This window comes from Martes martes (genome assembly GCF_963455335.1).
Source record: "Martes martes genome assembly, chromosome: 1".
NCBI lineage: Eukaryota > Metazoa > Chordata > Mammalia > Carnivora > Mustelidae > Martes > Martes martes.
Window position 1 is genome coordinate 130890556 of NC_137888.1, and position 22381 is coordinate 130912936.

At 37.2% G+C, this 22381-nt stretch overlaps 1 protein-coding gene across 5 annotated transcripts in view; it reads right to left on the reverse strand.

Annotated features, from left to right (window-relative positions):
• The window catches only part of HACL1 (2-hydroxyacyl-CoA lyase 1), a 38313-nt gene that overhangs the window by 12430 nt on the left and 3502 nt on the right, over positions 1 to 22381 (reverse strand). For 2 of the 5 annotated variants that reach the window (XM_080814610.1, XM_080814609.1), the window contains 9 exons: positions 21181 to 21233; positions 20342 to 20382; positions 19668 to 19720; positions 17844 to 17916; positions 15759 to 15836; positions 14487 to 14581; positions 6500 to 6612; positions 4122 to 4257; positions 1282 to 1387 (listed from right to left, as the gene is read on the reverse strand). In XM_080814610.1, coding sequence (XP_080670736.1) covers positions 1282 to 1387; positions 4122 to 4257; positions 6500 to 6612; positions 14487 to 14581; positions 15759 to 15836; positions 17844 to 17916; positions 19668 to 19720; positions 20342 to 20382; positions 21181 to 21233 — 748 coding nt within the window. Of the gene's footprint in view, positions 1 to 1281; positions 1388 to 4121; positions 4258 to 6499; positions 6613 to 14486; positions 14582 to 15758; positions 15837 to 17843; positions 17917 to 19639; positions 19721 to 20341; positions 20383 to 21180; positions 21234 to 22381 lie in introns of all 5 variants that reach the window. The other 3 variants (XM_080814612.1, XM_080814608.1, XM_080814611.1) reach the window with 3 other exon arrangements.

A 22381-nucleotide genomic window follows, 5' to 3' on the forward strand; every position in this document is an offset into this window, starting at 1 on the left:
GAATCTAATCAATAAAAAGGTTCTACTTAATTAGACTGGAATTGCTACCTAGAGCGGTTCTCAAATGTGAGCTATCAAAATCACCTGGTGGGTTTGTTAAACCACAGATTGCAAGAGTCCACTTCAGAGTTTCTGATCTCAGTAGAGCTGAAGTGGGAACCAAAAATGTGCTTTTCTAAAAGATTTCCCAGATGGTGCTACACTGCTGGTCCAGGGACCACATTTTGAGAACTACTCCTAGGATAAGCATGATTATTTCCCATTTACCCAGACGCTCCATATCTGAATGGCTGTGGGCAAGTGAAAACAGCTGTGCAAGGAATTGTGCTTTAGCCACGTCAAAGGGGCTACACTTTATTCTGTACTTAGGGGGGATAATAAAGAGGTGGTAGCATCTTCCAGGTAAACCCAGATCTTGCTTATTTGCAGAGTTAGTTCTCCATAGCCCCAGGGGGAGAGGCAATGTTAGAAGCTGACTCCTTAAAAAGTGAAAGGCAAATAGGGAGAAGACAGCAATTATAGCTGGGTCATCAAACACCATACACAGTCTCTGTAGGAAAAACAGGTTCATATTGCACTACATAGGCAGTACCTTCTTTCATTTTTTTTTTAAGATTTTATGTATGTATTTGAGAGAGAGAGATAGCAAGAGATAGAGCATGAGCAGGGGAGAAGCAGGCTCCCAACCAAGCAGGGAGCCTGATGCAAGGCTCAATCCCAGGACCCCGGGATCATGACGCAAGCCGAAGGCAGAGGCTTAACCCACTGTGCCACCCAGGCAGTACCTTCTACACCAATAAAGAAAGTGGCTTAGAAAGAGAATCATAATGATATAAGAACCATTAAAGGGAGGTCAGAGTATATTCCACTCTGTTTGGTGACAGGTAAAAGCAGCATTTAGAGATTTCCAACCAAAGGCTGTTTGAAAGATTTGGCATCTAAAAGGACAACTCAATCTCTAACAAAGCTGAATGTTTTGTTCTAATCTACCATTTCACTTAAACCCCTTTGTGTACCTTTAAATATACTTGAACTATGAAGAAGAGGCAAGTTTTGCTTTTCAAACTATTTAAAACTTTGTTTTAAAAGGTTTTCTGGTTAGAAGCAAAGCAGCATATTATGTTTCATAGGCTTGAAAAGGCAGCTTACTTTGGTACCTGTAATTGTATTAGACAATTTATAAAAATCTACAGAAGCCAAGAAGAAAGCAGAGCTGGTAATAGCTAAGGAGAACAATAAATCACAGATAGCTCTGATTTTAAATCTCTGTGCTCTTAGTACCTGGATAAATTTCACATCTGGCTGGTATCTTGGAGGCAGTCCAAAGTGCAAAATCCAATTTAATCTGGCACCAAATAATACAATTACATCAGCAAATTGCAAAGCCCTATTAAAAAGAAAAAATCTGTTATAATGCAGAAAGTATATCTACATTTCTGATTTGAATTATTCTAAAATTAATTTCTAAATTACTTAGAAAAGTTAAATAACGTGGAGCTTATTTTATTTTAGCCTTCAGAATTAGCTTCTAGGGTAAATTTGATCTTTCAAACCAAAATAATTATGAAACCATTCTATTTAAATAGTATTCTAAAAGATGAAAGAAGAAAAATACTATAAAACTACACCTACATCATTGTTTATTACTTTTTTATCATTAAAAAAATAGGTCTACTGTAGATAATTCTCTGTAAAACAGAAAAAGTATAAAGAAAAAGAACTTCAACCTATAATACTATCAACTTAAAAAGCTATTATTAATAGCCTGGCATATTTTCATCAAGTCTTCTTTCACCACAAGTGTATTTTTACATAGTTGAGCTCATCTGCTATAATACTGTCTGATGCACTTTTGCTTATTACAACCATCTTCAACATTATGTTCTTCTTAAAATTTTTATTTTTTTTAAGTTTTATTTTACGTTTTTTAAATAATCTCTGCATCCAACGTGGGACTCGAACAAACAAGTCTGAGATCAAGAGCTGCATGTTCTTCCAACTGAGCCAGCCAGGCACCCCTTAAATACAATTTTGGAAGGCTATATACTTTGCAGAACATATATACCAAATTGATTTTAACTTTTCTCAATTACTGGATAATTTATAAGTACTAGGTTGCACATCCTTTTTCTTTTTCTTTTTTTTTTTTTATAGGTTTTATTTATTCATCTGAGAGAGAGAAAGAGAAAGAGAGCTCAGGCACAAGTCAGGGGAGGGCAGAGGCAGAGGGAGAAACAGACTCTCCTCTGAGCAGGGCCCATGAGCCCAGGATCATGACCTGAGCCGAAGGCAGACATTTAACTGACTGAGCCACCCAGGCGCCCCTGGGTTGCACATCCTTATGCTTGAATCTTTAAAAAAAAAAAATTAACATATAATGTTAACTATGTTTGTATAATTATATAACATAATAATTATATGTTATATATATTATATATATTTATCATTTTTCAGGCAAGAGGAACCAGAAAAGAGGTCCCTGTGGCCTGTGAAGGGTATGGGAAAAATCCCGTATTCTTTCTTTTCTTTCCTTTTCTTTTCTATTTCCTTCCTTTCTTTTTCTTCCTTTCTTCTCTCCTTCCTTCCTTCCTCCTGTCCTTCCTTTCTTTCTGTTATTTGCCCCAAAGGCAGTTCTGTTTGTGCAGTACTATAAGGCAGCAGCAAGAGACTCCTAGAAAGGATGGGTGTGGGGGGGGGTCATCCTAGAGAAAATAGAAAAGAACTTTCTAGTTCTGGGAATGAACCGGCATATGTCTGGGGCTCATGCTTGGGCTGTGCATGTGCAGACAGACCCAAAGGAACATAGCAAGGGCTTTGAAGCTGAAATGACCCTGGACCTAATGCCTCTAGCAAGACAGAAAGACAGACCTTGCAGTCTGAATTTAACCAGGCTAACTGCCTGCTAAAACAAACGAAGTCAACATTCTACAGAGTATGTAAATATGACCTAGAATCTTAAAACATAATACTTACAATCTGGGATACATTCCAAAAATACTCAATATACAAAAGAACCAGAAAGATGTGCCCAATTCTCAAAAGAAATGAATAGACTCCCATTCTGTGATAACCCAAATATTCAAACTAGTAAACAAAGGCTTTAAAGCAGCTATTATAATATACTCCATAAAGTAAACAAAAATACTCTTCAAATAAATGAGAAGATAGACATTCTCAACAGAGAAATATAAAATATAAGATAAAAGTATTGAAAAGAACCAAACAGAGAATATAGCATAAAGTATAGAGATGTCAAATCACTATGTTGTACACCTGAAACTAATGCACCATTGTACGTCAACTATACTTCAATTAAAAGATAAATACAATAAAAAGTTTACTTAAAAATAAATAAAAATAAAAAGAATATTTTGTATAAGAAATTTCTAATACGGGTGCTTGGGTGGTTCAATCAGTTAGGCATCCAGTGCTTGATTTTGGCTCAGGTCATGAAATCAAGTCCCCTGTCCGGTTCCATGCTAGGCATGGAATCTGCTTAAGATTTTCTCTCTCCCTCTCCCTCTGCTCCTCCTCCCTGCTCACTCTCTCTAAAATAAATAAATAAATAAATCTTAAAAAAAGAAAAGAAAAGAAAAGAAATTCTAATAAGCTACTTAAAGATGGAAAAAAAAAACTGAACAGATATTCAGGGACCTATGGGACAATATCAAAATGTCTACTATTTGCATTATCCCAGGAAAGGAGAAAGAGATTGGTGTAGAAAAAAAATTTGAGGAAATAATGGCCAAAAACTACAAATGTAGTGAAAGATACTACTTTACAGACTGAAGAAGATCAGAGAACAGGATAAACTAAAAGAAAACCATACCCAGATACATAATAAACTACTGAAAACCAAAGATAAAGGAACATCCTGAAAGCAGCCACAGAACATATTACATACAGGGAAGCAGGGATTCAAATGACTACAGATTTCCCATCTAAATCCATGAGGGTCAGAAGGCAGTGGACAACATCTTTAGAGTGCTGAAAACTCTAAAAAGAAACAGGTGTGCTTAAAATAACATTTTTAGGACTTCCCCTAGATTCATTAAAGTCACAAAATAAATTAGCCCAAGATCTGCCAAGCTATTGTACTTAAACTCTAGTATGCTACGCACCTGGATCTGGCAGCGCTCACACAGTATGGGTGGTTATCAGGGATGACACCCTTTCCCATGGGGGTGGGCAGAAATGGTAATTTACACTGCTCCACCAATTTCCTGAGAGCCTCCTCTGCACGGGCATAAGCAGCACCTACAACCAATGCAAATGTATTGGACAAGTCAGTTATGCTCCAGGCACTGTGACTCTTAAAGCAACTCACATGAATTTGCTTTCAGAACTTCTCAGAGAATCTCTTGTTTATACAGGGCTTGCTTACACTCAAAACAAACTGTGACTATGGTTTTTATCTTTGGTATTTTAAAATGTTTAAGAAAACAACAGTGCTAATTTCCTCCCCCAAAATATTCTCAATTATCCTGAAGGATGTCTACTACAAAACAAAAGTTGCATCTCTTCTCTCTTCCTGCTCTCAATTGTCTGTCCTATGGTTCCTACTGAATTACTACTCACAATTCTTTAAATACAGTATCTTTACTGACCAGCCCAGGTGGGCAAGGAAGGACTCTGCTCTGACAGAGAAAGGCCCTCTCTAACCTCACACGTTGCTCCCTACCATCAGCTAACCCGGACTGCACAATCTCCTACCCTAGCACGGAAATTCTAACAAGAGACATTTAGTACATTCAGATTCAACATAATGCTCTCCCATATAAAAATACCTTACAATCTTTTCTCATACATGTCAGATGAAAAATAGCTTTTTTTCATCCAGAAAGTTTCCTTGTATTCTCTTTCTTGCCTCAATATCTTTGTCCACCCAGTTCTCTTCCCGGACTTGTCCACTCAGTGACCTATCATCCATTTTCAAGGTGTAGCAGTGTCATCTCTTCCAGAGAGTCTTTCCATTCTACCTACACAAATAAATTGTTGCTGCTTCCCTTGAGAATCCACCTCATCCTCTCTATACACACCACATATGGGTACACTGCACTTATTTGTTCCTAATATATCTCGAGGCAGGGACCGTTATTCCTCTATATAGCTTACAAATGTTTTCTGTAATCCCCGCCTTATTGTAAGTACTCATCAAATATGGGGTAAAAGAAGAATGAAAACTAGCATCTACTGAGTTCCTTCTACCAATCTTATTATTTAATCATAATCACTCTGTTGAAGTTAGTATCTTTGTTTTACAAGTAAGGTAACTGAGACTCAAAGTAGTTGTTTGCCAAGACCACAGAGCTAAGATAGCATATAGCTGCATTCGACTCAGCTCTGACTTGGGTTTTTTTTTCTGCTGTCCACCATTTTCATTAAAATTATCTTTGGTTTCTATGTAGTTTCTAATTATCTTTGGTTTCTAAAATTATCTTTGGTTTCTATGTATCTTTCTATTTCCTCAGTAGTTGATAATTGACTAGCAGGGTCATAGGTGACTCATGGCCCCCTCAGTTCTAGAACATATAATGGATATTAAAATAACTTGCTGACAGGAGTATAGTAACTCCTCTCTTAGGAGAGAGCAACTTGACAATAGGTACCAAAAACCTTAAAATATGAGTTACCTTTTAATTTAATTTTCTTTCTGGGAATCTATCATAAATCCTAAATATGGAAAAAGCTTTAAGCACAAACATGTCTGTCATAGCTATACTAAACAAACAAAAAAACTGGCAAAGATTTAAGTATCTCTCAGTGAAGTGTTGGTATATACATGAATAGACCTTAAAATTATATTTAGGAAAAAACTTAAGACCATGAAGAAATGTTATAATATTAAATGAAATAATTAGAATATAAATAAAACTGTCTATATGGTGTGATCACAATATATGAAATATAGATGCAGAAATGACTAGAAACATTACATGTTAAAAATAGTTATCTTTTTTTTTTTTTTTTTTGAAAGAGAGAGTGCAAGTGAGGGAGGCAAGAGGGGCAGAGGGAGAGAAAGAGGGAGAGAATCTTAAGCAGGTTCTGCTCCACACCCAGCATGGAGCCCTATGTAGGGCTCAATCTCATAACCCTGAGAGCATGACCTGAGCCAAAATGAAGAGTCAGATGCTTAACCAACTAAGTCACCCAAGTGCTCCAAAAATAGTTGTCTTTGGATAAAGGGATTTCTTCTTTCTAAGCGTCTGTTTTCTCCAATATTTTTATAATGATCAAATATTATTATTATAATTGAAAAAACACATTTTACACATAAGACTGAAGAAAAAGAATGGGTGATATTTCTTTAAAAGGGTGAGATCTCTGGGCATTCTAGAATAATTCCATGATTTTGAAATTAATAACTAATCCTACATGAAAATAACTCATATGCCAATTTCAAATATTAGATATGTTAATAAATAATGAAGATAATTCCTAAACAGAATCAGCATTCTTTCAATGGCATAGCAAGATTTAGAGTTCCATTCACTGCTACCTTTCCCGATGATAAGAAGGGGCCGTTTGGCATTTCTAATAACAGACGCTGCCATGTATACAGCAGAGGTTTCTGCCATACCGACAGGAGGGGGCATGCAGCACTCCACGTACCTTGAAATAAAGAGTTCTGTTAATTAAAAGAGGCCAAGTTTTAAACCTTTTACTATGAAAATACCAAATATCTAAAAGGTAGGGGAAAAATAGTACAATAAACTCCACATATCCACCAGGTAGATTCAACAACTAATATTTTACCACATTTGCTTCACACATACACACACCCACATGCATATAAATTTGTTTCCTGAACCATTTTAAAATGAAGTATAGGCAGTTAAAAGCTTTTCCATGCAGCTCTAAAAGATAGACTTTCTCCTATATAACCATAATGTCCCTACCATACCTAGTAAATTAAGTTACTCCTTAATACCATCTAAAAGCCAATCAAATCAGTAATTCATTGACAGGAAATTTTGAGTTAATGGCTCTATGTTGTAGTAATAGTTGTTGTAAGAAGAGTAAAAAACATACTCAGAGTCACTGTTTAATACTATGTGCTATTTAATCTCATTTAATTTTTCAAAGCAATGAGGCCAGGCACTACCATTATCTTCATTTCACCATTGGGGGATGGGGAAGGAAACTCAGAAAGTAACTTGCCCAGGGTCCCCAGATGGTATGTGGCAGAGACTGGACTGACCTAGGTCATTCTGTCTCCAAAGTCCATGCCTTTAACTACCTCACTGGGAGAGTCAGAATTTTAGAAATATAATATGCATTAGGAAAAAAAATTTTTTTAAACTGTCATAGTTAAGTATTTCTGGACGTCTTTATTTATTTTAATTAATAAACATCACACACTGTGCAAAATTTGAGCATATAAAACAAAAAAAGACATTCACTCTTTACAAAAATTTTATCTTTTTTAACTTTTTAAAAACATTTTATTTATTTGAGAGAGAATGTGTGAGCATGGGGACAGAGAGGCAGAGGGAGAAACAGATTCCCCACTGAGCAGGGAGTCCTATGTGGGGCTCAATGTGGGGCTCGATCCCAGAACCCTGGGATCATGACCTGAGCCAAAGGCAGATGGTTAACTGACTAAGCCACCCAGGCACCCCAACCTTTACAAACATTTTAAAGAAGGCTTACAGAGTTAATTTACCAGAGACTCAGGTCTGCTTCCCTCCCCCCCAGTAATACTTTATCATGTTCAGGTATTATGCAGCATAGATGTCCTTTTTGTCTGACTCTCACAAAGAGAAACAACTCCTTGGTATACTGAATATACAGAAATGCACACTGTCTCTATGCAGTCACTACAGAACCACTTGGTCCACAATACCAGTAATATACTAAATGGTACCCAGGGTGATGTCTTAACCTAAATACCTATCCTTACCAGAGGTGACTTAGATACCAGTGAAAAATGCTTCTTATACTTTTTATTCACTCAGTGTTTATTTAAGGAATAAGGGAACACGGAAACTCAGAGTAACACCTGAGTTGGAATATTTTTAAATCACAGAAACAGAAAGACTAAAATTTTCTATGCTGAGTCCTAAATAATTTTTCAATGGTCACATCATCTCTTGGTTGACACTATGAAGACTCTGAATAACCCCTACCACATTAATGGGGATGTATTAATTACAGCCTCTGGAAGAATAATTTCAAATGAGTGTTCGGGAAGCTCCATGTATTTGACTTAATAATTAACCCCCAAATCATTACTAAATAATACCATTTTAATTAGAGAATTAAACCCTTTGGCCAGGATTTAGTTGAATCATTAAATTGTCAAAAGTTAAAACAGGAGGAGGAGTCAAGATGGCGGAGAAGTAGCAGGCTGAGATGACATTGGGTAGCAGGAGATCAGCTAGATAGTTTATCTGACCATTGTGAACACCTACAAATCCAACGGGAAATCGAAGAGAAGAAGAGCAACAATCCTAGAAACAGAAAATCGACCACTTTCTGAAAGGTAGGACCTGCGGAGAAGTGAATCCAAAGCGACGGGAAGACAGACCGCGGCGGGAGGGGCCAGCTCCCGGCAAGCGGCGGAGCAACGGAGCACAAAATCGGGACTTTTAAACGTCTGCTCTACGGAGGGACATCGCTCCAGAGGCTAAACCGGGGGGAAGCCCATGCGGGTTCAGCATAACCCCAGGTCCCGCGGGGTCACAGAAGGACAGGGGTGTCTGAATGCCACGCAGCTCGCAGGTATTAGAGCAGGGAAGCCGGCTACAGTGACAAAGCCGAGGAGTGAGCTCTAAGCCCGGGGTTACCTTGTGCCAGTTGCAGGCTGGGTGGGCTCGGAGCGCGGCCGGAGGCCACGGAGACGGAAGCGACCAGGCGCATTTCTCCAAGTGCCAGCAACTGACCGCTTTCCTACCGGCGCGACCGCAGGCCAGGGAGGCGGGGCAGTTGGGCGCTTTTCTCTGATGGCGCACTGAGGAGCAGAACCCCTCAGCTCCTCCGGCCGAGAGATTGGGAGGCCGCCACCTTCATTCCTGTCCTCCAGAACTCTACGGAAAGCGCTCAGGGAACAAAAGCTCCCGAAGCAAACCTAAGCGGATTACTTAGCCCGGCCCCTGGCAAGGGCGGTGCAATTCTGCCTGCAGCAAAGACACTTGAGAATCACTACAACAGGCCCCTCCCCCAGAAGATCAACAAGAAACCCATCCAAGACCAACTTCACTCACCAAGAACAGCGGAATTCTAGAGGAGGAAAAAGCAAATCTTATCCGGACAAAATGACAAGGCAGAAAACTCACCACAAAAAAAAGAACAAGAGGCAGTACCGAAGGCTGGGGACCTAATCAATAACGGACATTGGTAATATGACAGATCTAGAGTTCAGAATGACGATTCTCAAGGTTCTAGCCGGGCTTGAAAAAGGCATAGAAGATATTAGAGAAACCCTCTCCGGAGAGATAAAAGCCCTTTCTGGAGAAATACAAGAACTAAAATCTAACCAAGTTGAAATAAAAAAAGCTATTAATGAGGTGCAATCAAAAATGGAAGCTCTTACTGCTAGGATAAATGAGGCAGAAGAAAGAATTAGTGACATAGAAGACCAAATGACAGAGAATAAAGAAGCTGAGCAAAAGAGAGACAAACAAATACTGGACCACGAGGAGAGAATTCGAGAGATAAGCGACACCATAAGACGACACAACATTAGAATAATTGGGATTCCAGAAGAAGAAGAAAGAGAGAGGGGAGTAGAAGGTATATTGGAGACAATTATTGGAGAGAATTTCCCTAATATGGCAAAGGGAACAAACATCAAAATCCAGGAGATGCTAAGAACGCCCCTCAAAATCAATAAAAACAGGTCCACATCTCGTCACCTGACAGTAAAATTTACAAGTCTTAGCGACAAAGAGAAAATCCTGAAAGCAGCCCGGGAAAAGAAGTCTGTAACATACAAGGGTAAAAACATTAGATTGGCAGCGACCTATCCACAGAGACCTGGCAGGCCAGAAAGAACTGGCATGATATATTCAGAGCACTAAACGAGAAAAACATGTAGCCAAGAATACTATATCTGGCTAGGTTATCATTGAAAATAGAAGGAGAGATAAAGAGCTTCCAGGACAAACAAAAGCTGAAAGAATTTGCAAATACCAAACCAGCTCTACAGGAAATATTGAAAGGGGTCCTCTAAGCAAAGAGAGACCCTAAAAGTAGTAGATTAGAAAGAAACAGAGACAATATACAGTAACAGTCACCTTACAGGCAATACAATGGCAATAAATTCATATCTCTCAATAGTTACCCTGAATGTTAATGGGCTAAATGCCCCAATCAAAAGACACAGGGTATCAGAATGGATAAAAAACCAAAACCCATCAATATGCTGCCTACAAGAAACTCATTTTAGACCCGAAGACACCTCCAGATTTAAAGTGAGGGGGTGGAAAACAATGTACCATGCTAATGGACTTCAGAAGAAAGCTGGGGTGGCAATCCTTATATCAGATCAATTAGATTTTAAGCCAAAGACTATAATAAGAGATGAGGAAGGACACTATATCATACTCAAAGGGTCTGTCCAACAAGAAGACCTAACAATCTTAAATATCTATGCCCCTAACATGGGAGCAGCCAACTATATAAACCAATTAATAACAAAATCAAAGAAATACATTGACAGTAATACAATAATAGCAGGGGACTTTAACACTCCCCTCACTGAAATGGACAGATCATCTAAGCAAAAGATCAACAAGGAAATAAAGGCCTTAAATGACACACTGGACCAGATGGACATCACAGATATATTCAGAACATTCCATCCCAAAGCAACAGAATATACATTCTTCTCTAGTGCACATGGAACATTCTCCAGAATAGACCACATCCTGGGTCATAAATCAGGTCTCAACCGGTATCAAAAGATTGAGATCACTCCCTGCATGTTTACAGACCACAATGCTCTGAAGCTAGAACTCAATCACAAGAGGAAATTTGGAAAGAACGCAAATACATGGAGACTAAACAGCATCCTTCTAAAATATGAATGGGTCAACCAGGAAATTAAAGAAGAATTGAAGAAATTCATGGAAACAAATGATAATGAAAACACAATGGTTCAAAATCTGTGGGACACAACAAAGGCAGTCCTGAGAGGAAAATACATAGCGGTACAAGACTTTCTCAAGAAACAAGAAAGGTCTCAAATACACAACCTAACCCTACACCTAAAGGAGCTGGAGAAAAAACAACAAAGAAAGCTTAAACCCAGCAGGAGAAGAGAAATCATAAAGATCAGAGCAGAAATTAATGAAATAGAAACTAAAAAATCAATAGAACAAATCAACGAAACTAGGAGCTGGTTCTTTGAAAGAATTAATAAGATTGACAAACCCCTGGCCAGACTTACCAAAAAGAAAAGAGAAAGGACCCAAATAAATAAAATCATGAATGAAAGAGGAGAGATCACAACCAACACCAAAGAAATACAAACAATTATAAGAACATACTACGAGCAACTCTACGCCAACGAATTTGACAACCTGGAAGAAATGGATACATTTCTAGAGACATATAAACTACCATAACTGAACCAGGAAGAAATAGAAAACCTGAACAGACCCATAACCAGTAAGGAGATTGAAACAGTCATCAAAAATCTCCAAACAAACAAAAGTCCAGGACCAGACGGCTTCCCAGGGGAATTCTACCAAACATTTAAAGAAGAATTAATTCCTATTCTCCTGAAACTGTTCCAAAAAATAGAAATGGATAACCAAAAACAAACAAACAAACAAACAAACAAAAAACAAAAACAAAAAATAGAAATGGAAGGAAAACTTCCAAACTCATTTTATGAGGCCAGCATCACCGTGATCCCAAAACCAGACAAGGATCCCACCAAAAAAGAGAATTATAGACCAATATCCTTGATGAACACAGATGCGAAAATTCTCACCAAAATACTGGTCAATAGGATCCAACAGTACATTAAAAGGATTATTCACCACGACCAAGTGGGATTTATTCCAGGGCTGCAAGGTTGGTTCAACATCCGCAAATCCATCAATGTGATACAATACATTAATAAAAGAAAGAATAAGAACCATATGATACTCTCAATAGATGCTGAAAAAGCATTTGACAAAGTGCAGCATCCCTTCCTGATTAAAACTCTTCAAAGTGTAGGGACAGAAGGCACATACCTCAATATTATCAAAGCCATCTATGAAAAACCCACTGCAAATATCATTCTCAATGGAGAAAAACTGAAAGCTTTTCCGCTAAGGTCAGGAACACGACAAGGATGTCCGTTATCACCATTGCTGTTCAACATAGTACCAGAAGTCCTAGCCTCAGCAATCAGACAACAAAAAGAAATTAAAGGCATCCAAATCAGCAAAGAAGTAGTCAAACTATCACTCTTTGCAGATGATATGATACTATATGTGGAAAACCCAAAAGGCTCCACTCCAAAACTGCTAGAACTTGTACAGGAATTCAGTAAAGTGTCAGGATATAAAGTCAATGCACAGAAATCAGTCGCATTTCTTTACACTAACAACAAGACAGAAGAAAGAGAAATTGAGGAGTCAGTCCCATTTACAATCACACCCAAAACCGTAAGATACCTAGGAATAAATCTAACCAAAGAGGCAAAGAATCTATACTCAGAAAACTATAAAGTACTCATGAAAGAAATTGAGGCAGACACAAAGAAATGGAAAAATATTCCATGCTCATGGATTGGAAGAACAAATATTGTGAAAATGTCTATTCTACCTAAAGCAATCTACACATTTAATGCAATCCCATCCATTTTTTTTTAAGAAATAGAACAAATAATCCTAAAATTTATATGGAACCAGAAAAGACCTCAAATAGCCAAAGGAATATTGAAAAAGAAAGCCAAAGTCAGTGGCATCACAATTCCAAACTTCAAGCTCTATTACAAAGCTGTCATTATCAAGACAGTATGGTACTGGCACAAAAACAGAAATATAGATCAATGGAACAGAATAGAGAGCCCAGAAATAGACCCTTAACTCTATGGTCAACTAATCTTCGACAAAGCAGGAAGGAATGTCCAATGGAAAAAAGACAGCCTCTTCAACAAATGGTGCTGGGAAAATTGGATAGCCACATGCAGAAAAATGAAATTGGACTATTTCCTTACACCACACATGAAAATAGACTCAAAATGGATGAAGGACCTCAATGTGAGAAAGGAATCCATCAAAATCCTTGAGGAGAATGCAGGCAGCAACCTCTTTGACCTCAACCGCAGCAACTTCTTCCTAGGAACATCGTCAAAGGCAACAGAAGCAAGGGCAAAAATGAACTATTGGGATTTCATCAAGATCAAAAGCTTTTGCACAGCAAAAGAAACAGTTAACAAAACCAAAAGACAACTGACAGAATGGGAGAAGATATTTGCAAACGACATATCAGATAAAGGGCTAGTGTCCAAAATCTATAAAGAGCTTAGCAAACTCAACACCCAAAGAGAGCAGAGGACATGAACAGACATTTCTGCAAAGAAGACATCCAGATGGCCAACAGACACATGAAAAAGTGCTCCACATCACTCGGCATCAGGGAAATACAAATCAAAACCACAATGAGGTATCACCTCACACCAGTCAGAATGGCTAAAATTAACAAGTCAAGAAATGACAGATGCTGGCGAGGATGCAGAGAGAGGGGAACCCTCCTACACTGCTGGTGGGAATGCAAGCTGGTGCAACCACTCTGGAAAACAGTGTGGAGGTTCCTCAAAAAACTGAAAATAGAGCTACCCTATGACCCAGCAATTGCACTACTGGGTATATATCCTAAAGATACAAAATGTGGTGCTCCGAAGGGGCACGTGCACCCGAATGTTTATAGCAGCAATGTCCACAATAGCCAAACTGTGGAAAGAGCCTAGATGTCCATCAACAGATGAATGGATAAAGAAGATGTGGTATATATACACAATGGAATACTATGCAGCCATCAAAAGACATGAACTCTTGCCATTTGCAATGATGTGGATGGAACTAGAGGGTATCATGCTTAGCGAAATAAGTCAATCGGAGAAAGACATCTATCATATGATCTCTTTGATATGAGGAAGTGGAGATGCAATGAGGGTGGGTTGGGGGGAGGTAGGAAAAGAAAAAATGAAAAGATGGGATTGGGAGGGAGACAAACCATAAAAGACTCAATCTCAAAAAACAGACTGAGGGTTGCTGGGGGGAGGGGGGACGGGAGAGGGTGGTGGGGAAATGGACATTGGGGAGGGTATGTGCTATGATGATGAGTGCTGTGAAATGTGTAAACCTGGCGATTCACAGACCTGTACCCCTGGGGATAAAAATACATTATATATTTATCAAAATAAATTTTAAAAAAAGTTAAAACAAATGAAGATTAACTTATAAACTGCTAGGTAAATTGTTAAAAAGGTAAACATTTTAATAACACAATTAAGAAAGAACTCCAGTGTAACTATTACTTACTTTACAGAATTCACATTCACTTGGAAGTTCACAAAATCTGCAGGTATGTCAACATAACAAGGACCTGGACGACCATAAATACTGCTTCTCACTGCCTAAATTTATTACAAATGGAAGAAAATATTTTAAAATTCTCAATCTTTATCACGTAGTCCACTCAGAGACAATTAAAAATTGTGAAAGGAATACAATTTTAATTTTTTTGGACATTCCCAGTTGGAGAAATAAACACTTTTTTTTTTTTAAAGATTTTATTTATTTATTTGACAGACAGAGATCACAAGTAGGCAGAGAGGCAGGCAGAGAGAGAGGAGGAAGCAGGCTCCCTGCTGAGCAGAGAGCCCGATGCGGGGCTCGATCCCAGGACCCTGGGATCATGACCCGAGCTGAAGGCAGAGGCTTTAAACCACTGAGCCACCCAGGCACCCCAAGAAATAAACACTTTTAACTAAAATTGAAATGCCCTCTATTGACTGCATATATTTTAAAAGATATTTTTGTTTAAAAGAGGAGCGATAAGAAAGAAAATACTCACTAGGGTTTTAAAATTCATGTCTTATTACACGTTAGTCTTAGAACTTATCCACCAGGCTCTTCCTGCCAAGGGATTATAAATGTGCTCTTACTTGCTTCCTAGTCCTAATGACTTGGCTAAGTTTTCAGAAATAGTGATATTATCACATGTGTCAAATGGTGTCTGTAACACATGGTTTTGCAACAGCTCAAATGTAACTCCACATACAAATGTTGGTTAACTAAGATTAACTTATAAAAAGCTGTTTCGGCAACTAAGACATGGTTTTATAAGCATTAGTACTAATTTTCAATACTAAACTTTTGCAAAAGCACAAGAGAAACATTTTATTTATAAACATTTTTCATTTTAGCTTTCTCTTTACTTTTCTGTAGTAAAAATTTAAAAACTGAAGGAGAAACTTTTTTCAAAAATGATTTATTTTATGTTTCTAGAATTGACAACAAACATTAAAATATAAATAGCTCTTTAACATTATCATTTTTTAAAGATTTTTATTTATTTATTTGACAGATAGAGATCACAAGTAGGCAGAGAGGAAGGCAGAGAGAGAGGGGGAAGCAGGCTCCCGGCTGAGCAGAGAGCCCACTGAGCCACCCAGGCGCCCAACGCTATCATTTTTGACTGCCTGAATATATACCAAATTATTGCTCATTCTATGGGGAATACAAATAACACAGGTATGAGCAACTGAGAAAAACCAGTTGACTTAGAGGACTTATAATTAAGTACCTTACCTTTTCAATAATAGAGGGAATAGTTTCTATGCTGCTTGGCCGGGCAGAGAACTTGGTATATAATCTACAGGCTTCAACCTATATGCAGAAAGAAAATCACTTAAAATTCAGCTCACAGATCATATTACTCTTCAGAAGGAAAACAAAATGTTAAGTCATTACTTCCTACTATGTGTACTGAAAAGACGGAGAAAGTACATTACCTGGACTGTTTCTTAAAAGCCTACACATAGCACAATCAAATTTCTGCCTCAGGATGATTTAGGAAGTAAATCAAAACAAGACACCATTTTCATTTCTCAGACTGGCAAAAATGAAAGACTGATAATACTCAGCATTTACCACCACACAGGAAAGCAGGCATTCTCCTCAGCTCCGTGAGAGTATAAATGGGAAGGGAAGCTGATAATGTCCGCTAAAAATTAAAATGAGCATATCCCTGGACCCAGAAATTCCACAGTCAGAAATACAAAATTTCACAGTCAGAAAAACAAAATTTCACCTGCTTCATCTTGTTACAATTATAATCTATTCTTATTACTTTTCTGTCGGTTTTCCTGTTACATATTTCACTACTACACTATTTGGGATGTCTCAATTTAGCAGTGTTATTTTTTTCACTGTTTATTGTACTCTGAAGCAATATACAGAAATAGTGTCTCTTGATACTTTTTGGTATGAAAGTTGGTAGTCTTAGTCCCATGAGAATGACAGAATTAAGATTTTCAGTCTGTTCCCAGTCATGTCATCTAAAGTATTTCCTCAAAAACAGATACTTGGAAAACAAACAAACAAACAAAAACCAGATACTTGGATTTTAAATCAAATCAGTGATTTTCTCCTCACATTTTTAATTTCACCTAATAAACTTTTATTATTTTCCTTTTCAGGAAAAAATATTTGTAGTGGACATTATCCTCTGCTTTCTCCTCATCTGTAAAGTTTCTGTAGTAAGTTTAAATTTCCTTTTAAATAACTTAGCTGCTCTGCTTATTTTTCAAATATATCAGCATCTTTTAAATAATGGTTGTTATTCTTTACCATTAACTAAGTAAACGGAAATACCCTTTCTTTTCTTTTCTTTTTTTTTTTTTTTTTGAAGATTTTATTTATTTGATAGAGAGAGACACAGCAAGAGAGGAAACACAAGCAGGGGGAGTAGAAAAGGGGAGAAACAGGCTTCCCACTGAGCAGGGAGCCTAATGCGGGCTGGATCCCAGGACCCTGGAATCATGACCTGAGCTGAAGGCAGAAGAGGTTTAACGACTGAGCCACACAGGCGCCCCTTCAATTGCCTTTCAAGAGGATAAAAGTACAACTTTTGCATCAACCTATAACAAGATCTGTTATTTTACAATAATTTAAGTCATAGAGAAAATTCTATGTTTATATTCTGAGGTTCTCACAGTGACTTCTGTAATAACCAACAGACTTTACCTAAGGTTTTAACTTTGCTCAGAACTTTGTGCTAGAAACGTGCAAATATTTTCTTAAGAGTTGATCATTCACTCTCACCTTCGCTTTCTACACCTATTCTTAAAGCTGTAGCATTTTGTTTTATACAACTATTTATGAAGATCTCTGTAATACTGCAATAAATATATAGAAAAAAGGAAAAAAAAACAAGAAAAACAAACTACAGCATTTTGTTGACAAATTCTTTTCAGTTTTTAGAAATTTTTAAATGCTTTCCTTCAGCCTTCTAAAATAAAAATGAACTTGTCCAGAGTCTACTAATAGTCATTTTATGTAGGATTTTTCCTCTTAACTTTTTACTTCTCTAAAGTTTGACAGGTATAGTCCCACACCATTTTTATTCCTGCATCTTGACTCCTTCAGACCTTACTTTCAGAGTTTAAAAGACATATTTCTTGGAAGACTGCTCCTAAGCAGAGCCTGAGCTCCCGTAATATGCACACTAAGACTGTCTTATAGTTAAGGAACATTATCTATAAATTACCTCAGGTACCTCTATTTTATTTTAATTGTTTATTTTGCAGATAGGAATTTTTATTTCTTCTCCATAAATCTTAATAGCATACATTTATGCTACTAAACTCTAAGAAAAGTTTTAGAGTTTGGTACCTGTGGAAACTCCTGGAAGGCTCCCATCGTTTCCTGACTTCTTTCAGAAGAACCGCCAATCACAATCAAGGGCCTGAAACAGTCATTGTTTTAAAAGAGAATTACAGATGAGATTGACATGTAAAATACTCAAGAGAGTGCCCAATTAATAAACAGCCATGTATGCTGAGAGAGAGAGAGAGAGATTTCATTTCCCTTCAAAACTACAGATTAGGGGCAGCACTTGGGTGGCACACTGGGTTAAGTGTCTGGCTTTTGGGTTTGGGCTCAGGTCCTAATCTCAGCGTCCTGAGATCTGAGAGCGAGCCCTTCACTGGGCTCTGTGATGGGTATGGAATCTGCTTAGGATTCTCTCTCTCCTTTCTCTCCTTGCCCCTCCCCACCTGCTCACACACAACTGCACACTCTCTCTCTCCCTCTCTTAAATAAATAAATAAATAAAATCTTTAAAATAAACAAACTATAGATTAAAAAAAAGATTTAGGAAGCAACCTGATACAAGAGAACCCTCCCTTAATTTCAGAAAAATCTGAAATTCATAGTAAATGCTTTTCCTCCAGGCCATCCACTTTCTAAGCCCTTCTGAATGTTGATGCTAAACTTCTAGGTGTGGTGATGTAAAATAAATTTTTATGCCCTTACCATTAGTCTTGGGATTAAATGGAGGAAACAATTTTTTTCACACTTTCCCAAGTGAGTCTACTTGGAAATGGTGGAGTGAGAGAAATTCCTCAGCAATAAATTTCTTAAAGAAAAGATACAGCAAACTTAAAGTTACTAAAAAATATCAGACCCTAGAAGTAGGTAAGAAAGAGAAAGACTAGGAAGGATAAAAGGAAAGAGGCACATGGCAAGAAAGTGGAACAATGCCCTTCCTGCCAGGACATCAGTCTAAATAATACCTAAATATTTAATCTTCTTTTATACCAGGAAGGTTAATTATCTTATGCATTGACCAGAACATAACCCCATTTAATATGATCTATTTGGTAAAGTACCAATGATGGGGTTAAGGGCAATGTCAAAGAGTAAGTACTAAGGAGCTTATAGAGCAAACTCAAAAAATAAAATTTCAGTTGTCTTGCTAATTATGCAAAACAAGATGAAGACCTGGATATACATTCTTACATATGGAGCTGGGGTCTTTAAAAAATAATTCTGCACTTAAAGAAGACTTGAACACACATTCACATATGCAGAGAGAGAAAAACACACACACAAACTCCAAAATGTGTTTTTTTTTTTCATTTTAATGAGTTAAACATGAGTTATTCCTATAAGCTTCTACACGTAAGTTTATAAACACTTAAAATTTCAGTCAAAGATGATGTCAGATGAAGGACATATTATATACTGTCTAGTTCCCATGAGTTAAACACAGAGCTATGCCCCTATGCTTCTACATATATGTTTAGAAACACATATTTTTTTTTAAGTAGCCTCCACACCCAACATAGGGCTTGAACTCATGACCTTGAGATTAAGAGTTGCATGCTCTACCAACTGAACCAGCCAGGCACCCCTCGAAACACTTACATCTCAATGAAGGAAGATGTTACTTGAAGGAAAGTTTATATACAGGGTAGACTCAATGAGTTAATCATATGTGTATTCCCATATTCTTCTATACATAAGTTTTCCAAAAACTCCAAAATGTTAACAGTGTTTACCTCTAAGTAAGATTACTGATATTTTTTATGTTCTTCCTAATACTTTTCTAATTTTTTAAAGAGCCATTCCTTCAAGCACTTGATTCCAAGTCTTCCCACCCCAGATCGCAAATGACAATTAATTACCAACAGTTCATATTTGCATTTGCCATACCACCCAAAGCGTGGATGAGACCTGGGCCAGAAACAACAAGGCATACGCCTGGCCTAGAAGCAAAACAGAATTTACCGTATTAAAAGCAGGTCAAATACAATGCTGATTAATATCACTCTAGAGGGGAACATGGCAATCTTCCTGGACTTCAAAAGGAGGACACAGAGGTCTTTACCACAACTGGTAAAGCAATTATTAGAATATTTTCTGAATTATCAAAGAAACATGGGGAAGATTATGTTAGTCTTCCTGCAAGAAAGAAGATACTTATCATCTTCACACTGTATTTCACTAACCTTTTCATATTTTGAAACTCTTTGTATTTTGAAGAGGTTATATTTGGGCCCAATCAATTTAACTGCATATAAAAGCCAATTCTTAATACTGAGTACATGTTTGTGTGGAGAAAAGTGTTTTAAAATTTTTTTAACAAATAAATATGTCATTTAGTCTCTAACAGAAAATAATTCTGAAAGGTAATGCTCTGCCTCAAATTTTTTAAATTGAATTTGAAAATGAGACTAGATGTGACTTTCTAACCTTACAACACTCAAGGAAAAAGTATCTCCCTATAATTCAGTTTGCCATTTTATACATTTATAGTCATTTCTTAAGAAACTCTGTTTAAGACAGCCTTCAAAAGATATTGAAATAAAACAAAGATTTTAGTTTACCTGCCTGTCAGATATCCAATCGCAGAGGCAGCATAACAAGCCTACAAAGAAAAAATACTGGAACTTAAGCATTTTGGGATCCTTACAGTAAGTGCACGTATAAAAATTCAGTATTCAGTAAGAAACTAGAACTGAATGGTAAAGGAGGATTTGGAACGCTTTCAGTTTTAACAAATAATGTTCTACCTGTAAATTTCAAGTAATAGTTTAGGCATCTAATCTAGTTCTTAGTATTTCAAGGAACTTGTTTACTTCATCTAGTTTATTAATAATATCCTCTTACAACTCCTTAAATATCTATAGGATCAACAGAAATGTTCTCTATCTTATTCCTAATATTGGCAATTTGTGTTTTTTTTTCCTTCTTCATTGGTCTTGCCAGAGATTTATCAAATTTATTAATCTCAAAGAACCAAGTTTTGGCTTTGTTGTTTTTCTATATTATTCACTTATTTTCTAGTTCACTAATTTCTGCTCTTGTATTTATTATTTTACTCTTTTCATTAGGATTTAGTGTGGTTTTCTTTTTCTAGCTTCCTAAAATGTAAGCTTAGAGCACTGATTTTTGCTCTTCCTCAGTAATTGATTTATTTAAAACCATTTCCTCTTAAGAAATGCTTTAGCTATGACTAACAAGTTTGAAATTTATCTTTTCATTATCATTTAGTTCAAAATATTTTCTATTTTCTGCTATGATTTCTTCTTCAATCCACTGGTTAATTAGGGTTCATAGTGATGTAGTAAATGTATCCTTTTTTTTTTTTTTTTAAATATTTTATCGGTTTACTTGAGAGAGAGAGCAGGTGGAGGGGCAGAGGGAGAGAGAGAAACAGACTCACCACTGAGCAAGGAGCCTGATGCAGGGTTTGATCTCAGGCCCAGGGACCACAACCTGAGCAGAAGGCAGACGTGTAACTGACTGAGCCACCCTGGCTCACCCCCCTCTTTTTTTTTTTTTTTAAGATTTTTAATTTATTTATTAGAGAGAGAGCATGCATGAACAGGCAGGAGGAACAGAGGGAGAGGGAGAAACAGACACCCCACTGAGCAGGGAGCCCGATGCAGGGCTGCATTCCAGGACCCTGAGATCATGACCAAAGCTGAAGGCAGATGCTTAAAGGACTGAGCCACCCAGGCACCCCTGATGTATCCTTTTTTCATTCCTGCTATTAGTAATTTGTATTTTCTTTCATTTTTAAAAAATATTTTATTTTTTAATATTTAATATTTTAAAAAATATTTTATTTATTTATTCATGAGAGACAGAGAGAGAGAGAGGCAGAGAGAAAAGCAGGCTCCTGTGGAGTAGGAAGCCCGATGCAGAACTCAATCCCAGGATCCTGGGATCATGACCTGAGCCAAAGGTGGACGCTTAACCGACTGAACCATTCAGGTGCCCTCAGTCTTTCATTTTTGACCAGTCTGCCCTGGAGTTTTTTATTATACCAGTCTTTTTAATTGTTTATAAAGTATCAAATGTGTTATTTAACTTTCAAATGTTTGGGGATTTCCTAGTTATCTTTCTGTTACTAAATTTATTTTGACATGGTGAAGTTACATATTTATATGTCTTCAATCTTTGGAGATTTGTTGAGATTCTCTTTATGGCTTGCATATGGCTAGTTTTTACTCTTTTTTTCCTTAAAGATTTTATTTCTTTGAGAGACAGAGACACGGAGAGAGCAGGAGTTGGGAGGGGGCAGGTAGAGGAAGACAGAGAAGCAACTCCCCACTAAGCAGGGAGCCCAACATGGGACTCGATCCCATAACCCCAGGATCATGACCGGAGCAAAAGGTAGATGCTTAACCAACTGAGCCAACCAGGCAAGAGCACAAATCTAATTATGTCTCCCACCTTTAAACTACACTTCAGCTACACAGCAAAAAAGGGGAGGTGCTAAATTAAATACAAGATAAGCTGAAAATATGCTAAATGCCATCTCAAAAAAATCCTTTTTCTTAGTCTGAGACAGCTTTTTTCCAGTATTATTTCTTCTTGTTTTTTTAGAAATAATAAAAAATAGGACATTTTCTAACCTC